The sequence below is a fragment of the Hydra vulgaris genome, chromosome 09 (genome assembly GCF_038396675.1).
Source record: "Hydra vulgaris chromosome 09, alternate assembly HydraT2T_AEP".
NCBI lineage: Eukaryota > Metazoa > Cnidaria > Hydrozoa > Anthoathecata > Hydridae > Hydra > Hydra vulgaris.
Window position 1 is genome coordinate 54017501 of NC_088928.1, and position 5000 is coordinate 54022500.

At 26.7% G+C, this 5000-nt stretch overlaps 1 protein-coding gene across 1 annotated transcript in view; it reads right to left on the reverse strand.

The window, feature by feature from the left end:
* The window catches only part of LOC136085581 (uncharacterized), a 212984-nt gene that overhangs the window by 140531 nt on the left and 67453 nt on the right, over positions 1-5000 (reverse strand). Inside the window, exon 7 of the mRNA XM_065806901.1 lies at positions 41-85. Coding sequence (XP_065662973.1) covers positions 41-85 — 45 coding nt within the window. The remainder of the gene's footprint in view (positions 1-40; positions 86-5000) is intronic.

The following is a 5000-nucleotide window of genomic DNA, read 5'->3' on the forward strand; positions in this document are numbered from 1 at the left end:
CACAGTGGTACAAAATATACAGAATAGAAAAAAATATTACTTGGAGTTCTAGTAGTATTTTTGTAAACACAAAATTGAGAACATTCTAAAGATAAAAATAAATTACTTTAAGAATAAAAAAACATCTTTAATAATAAACAAATTGTTTTATAAAACATCTTTAATTATAACAAATGAAACTTTGATATTAGTTATAAATGCAATAGCAATGTTGTTAATCATAACTGCAACAACACCAATATCACCAGTAAAGAGAATTAATCTATTATTCAAATTGTTAAAAAAATTATTAAAAAAAAAATCTCTTGAGCTGTTTTTGATTTTTTATCCTTCATCATATAAATGTTACACAAATTTTTAACTTAAAACATCACTTAAAAGTAGTTATAAATATATACTTCTAGTTCTTCGATGAATGATCAATATCAAAAAATCTTTTATTCATTAATCCAATATTCTTATGAAAGAGTTTCATGTAAAGAATATTATATGAATATATATTATTATGTTATTAAAATACATAGTTCTAATTTAATTATAAATTATAATTAATATTAAATAAACTATTATATATTTATATTATTATTAAATACTGTTAATACTACTATTGTTACTATGCTTAATATTGTTATTATTGTTGTTATAATATTATTGTTGTTATTTATTGCTAATAACTATCACAATTAATTAACTTTAACTGATATAAATTTAAAGTTTTCAAGCTCAATTTAAGTTTTTCCAAGTAAATTTTTGTGTTAAAATTATGACACCAACTTTTTGTTTTTGAACTCTAAATGTTATTTACATTTTTTTAGATTATCTTTAGATTTAAAAATATATTTTTACAAATTTTTAGATCTTTATAAATATAAAAATATTAAATATCATTACTATTCATTTAAAAAATTATCTCTATTTTAATAGAGATATTCTATCTATTTTATCAGCATGTTAATTTTGCTATATTGATAAGTGGCTATAAATCTCTTATTTGTCATTGCATGGAACACTCTTGTCATACTTGTGGTAATTCTTCTAATGAAGCACTCTTTATTACAGACAAGGTCTAAAAATGTATTGGAAATGTTATAGGACCTTCTCTAGCTGCAAACCCTCTGTTCCATCATTGTATTGTCAGTTCACTTTTTTTACAAACACTACTACAATAACTGCTAAAAAGAGCTATCAATCAACATAACTCAATCTCACATGACTTGTGATTTATCTAAATTGTATCCTTTTTTTGTAACTAATCCTTTATGCCTAAAAATATTTTAATAATCTAGTTTATTATTATATTATAAACCTGACTGAAAATCCTTTTATGATTTTTTTTGTGACAGTTCTTAAGCTGATGCTTTTTCTAACTCTGACAATAATTGTTTTACCTATTTAATTTCCTGGATTGAGGCAGATATTGAAGTTTTTATTAATTCTTGTCAGTTTCAAATTATGCCCATGGCCTACTACAATTACACGACCAGATTTGTTGGTTTTTATGGCAAAAAAGTTAGAAGGCCAGTTTTTTTTTTTTAAATTATTGAATTTTCCATAGAAAACGCTGGAATAATAAAAAAAGAAATTATTAAAATAAATAAACAATAGTTTAAATTCTTTTTTATTTAAAGTAATATAAACATTCATAAAATCACAGTAAAACTTTAAAATACTGTGAAATTAACTTCAACAAATACATTAATTATTATGCTTTCTTTTGGATCTTTTGGATTTAAAAGCAGCATCTCATCTTTTCTTTTTCCACCATAAATAATCATTTGTTAAAGTATATGTTTATAGTTATATTGTTAATAAATATTATAGCATATATTTGCTTGTTGTTTAAGTATATGTTTATAATTATATTATTAATAAATATTAAAGCATTAATAAAATGCTGAGGGCTGACACATGAAAATTGCTTCTCCTCCAAGATTTAGGAGCTTTCTTGCAGTATATCTGATATTATCAGCATTTAAAAATAAATTTTATTAGCTAATAATTTAATAAAGCTTTACATTCAGAACAAACAAACTTTTTAGAGACTTTTTTCATAATAAATCCTGCAATGTAGGTTGCCACCTCCTTGCGGTCATCATCCAAACTAATCTCTTTAAAATCATTTTCAAAATCAATTTCACATAAAAGATCTCAACTGGTTTAAGAATTAACTCCCACTAATTTATATCTTCTTTCATTAGAGATTTAATTTAAAGTATCTTCTCGGAAGATTCAACTTTATGTAAACCAACAAAAAAACCTCTACTCATATGTCTATATTTTAAAAATCTACTTTCTTGAGGGTCACTTTGGAAACGACTTGTTCAAATGTAAGTATAATCTTCATTAAGTAAATCATCACTTAAATCAGCAAAACTTTTTAATGTTTTTATCATATCATTTGCTGTTTGTTTGTTAAGAGTAAACTTTCCACATGCTTTTAACTGCATTATTTGCCATTTATTAATCCACTCCAATAAACAACGTAAGAATTCAGGTTTTTTATCATCCATCACAACTGCATAACCAATATAGTCATTTGAATATTTTGACTTTGAATTCAATATTAACCACCAACTATTAACAAGGTGTAAAAATTCAACTGTCTAATAAGAAAAAATAAGAATCTTGTGGAAAATAACTTTTAATGGCAGCTGACGTAGTTTCATGAAAAACATTCAAAGCAAAAGGAACACTTTGCTTATCACTTTCTGGATGTAAAGTTGGAAATGTGAGTTTATGTGCCTTATGTAAATTACCAATAAGTTTTTCATGCTTTTCATAAATTTTATAGAGAAGATGCCAAAATATTTCACCAGCAGTAGCTGAAACAGGATCAATAAGTCCATCAAAATGGAGAACAAGGAATATAAATTGCTTAGAATTGAGAAGATTGTTTTGAATATTTTGAATATAGAGATGAACACTATCATAAGGTAAATTTTTCTTTTTTCTGACACAATAAAATGATCTTCTTCAGATTTACTAGTTCCAAAGCATTTAATTAATTGTCCATATCCTAATACATTTGTCAAATGATTGTGAGCAACTATTGAACATACATTAAATCCTGTTAATTTTGAAAGTGACAAACTATCTTTAATTTTAAGGAAAAACTTTATGACATGTGAGATTTTTTTAAACTTACAATCATAAAAACAAGGATACATTTTAAAAAGTTACAATTTTTATCCAAATTAGCATATCTACTGCCACTATACTCACTACATTTCTGTAAATACATTTTATCCAACAATAAAATACAGTCTGAATCTACTTTTCCATATAAAAAGAGTCATTCTAACACGGTGCTTTAGAAAATTTTGGATCAAAGTGTGCACTACAAACACTTGAATGCTATGTAGGAAACCAATATTTTGTATTAACAAACTTCCATTTTTTTCTTAATTCAAGTCTTTTTACAGCATCAGGAAACACAAAAATACTATTTTCTTTGCTATAAATAAATGGTTCTGAAGTCAATTTTAGAGGATTCACATTTGTATTTGATGATTTACTTTTGTATCCACTGCAACAGTTTATCACTGCACACTTGTTTGGCATTGTATTAAGAATTCTAGGTATGAAAATAAAAGTGTTTCTTATTTTTTTGAAGCAAATAAAAATAATCTCAAAATCATAAACTAACACCTGATGACTAAAAAATGAGACAAAATTTAAATCAATTTATGTATGCTATTATAATTATGCAATTGAAATAACTTAGTATATTTATAGGGAATTTAATACTCTAAACTATAATATAATTTAATATTAAATTATATCATAGTTTTAAAATACTTATTAAAATTGTTCCGTGTAAAACAAGTTTGCAAGACCTAAGAAGACCTAAGAAAACGCATTTGCCAATTTAGTCATTTGTATCTGGAAAAGCCAAAAATCTTCACAGTAAAACACTTTCTAGATGAAGGAGCATCAAAAGCAACCTTATATCGTGCTCTAAAACATGTAGACAATAATTTAGGCTATCAATGAAAAAAAGGAAGCGGTCCAAAGGTGAAAAAATGGACAAAAAGCACATAGTCCAATTGAAAAGGGATTTCATCATCATCACGGTGTTTCACAACATCAAGTAGCTGGAGGATTCGATTGTAACTAATCATATATATCTAGAATTCTTAAAAACAAGACGAATATTAGATACTACAAGAAGAAAAAGATTCCACATCGAAGCGAAAGCCAACTAACTTGAATCAAACCTTTGTGTCGGCAAATATATCGCAATTTTATGAATTTTGATTTTGTTTTGGATGACAAATCATATTTCACATATGCTAATACAACACTGGCTGGCAACGATGGCTTCTATTCTAGCGATGTGTCATCTACAACTAACGACGTCAAATTCAAAAGAAAGAAGAAGTACGAGGAAAAGGTGCTAGTCTCTTCGATTATATCGCCCAAAGGGACTTCAAAACCAATGTTTTTTGAAAGTCGCCAGGCAATCAACAAACAAGCATACATCGGATGTCTCCACAAGCGGTTAATACCTTTCATTGTTGAACATTATAAAAATGAAAAGTACTTGTTCTGGCCAGATTTAGCTAGCTCGCACTATGCAAATGAAGTAGTTTCTTTCCTCGATGCCAATAACATCAAACACCTGCCAAAGGTAAAAAATCCACCCAATGTACCAGAAGCTTGACCAATTGAGGACTTTTGGGGTCAGTTGAAATACTTAGTCTACGAGGATAATTGGCAAGCAACAAAGATTCCTCAACTCAAACGGCGTATCGTGAATTGTCTTAACAAAATGGATCCGGAAGTGGCAAAACGTTATGCCTCAATGACTTCAGTTCGTCTAGGTCGAATTGCTTTTAACGATGTTATTGAAAACCAATAAATATATTATTTTAAATATCATATAATTGTTTATAAATTTATTTTAGATTAAATTTAATAGTTATGTAACTATGGCTATATTAACAATTTTAAAGTTGTCCCTTTTTTTAGTCATCAGGTGGTAGTTGTAAATGTATCTA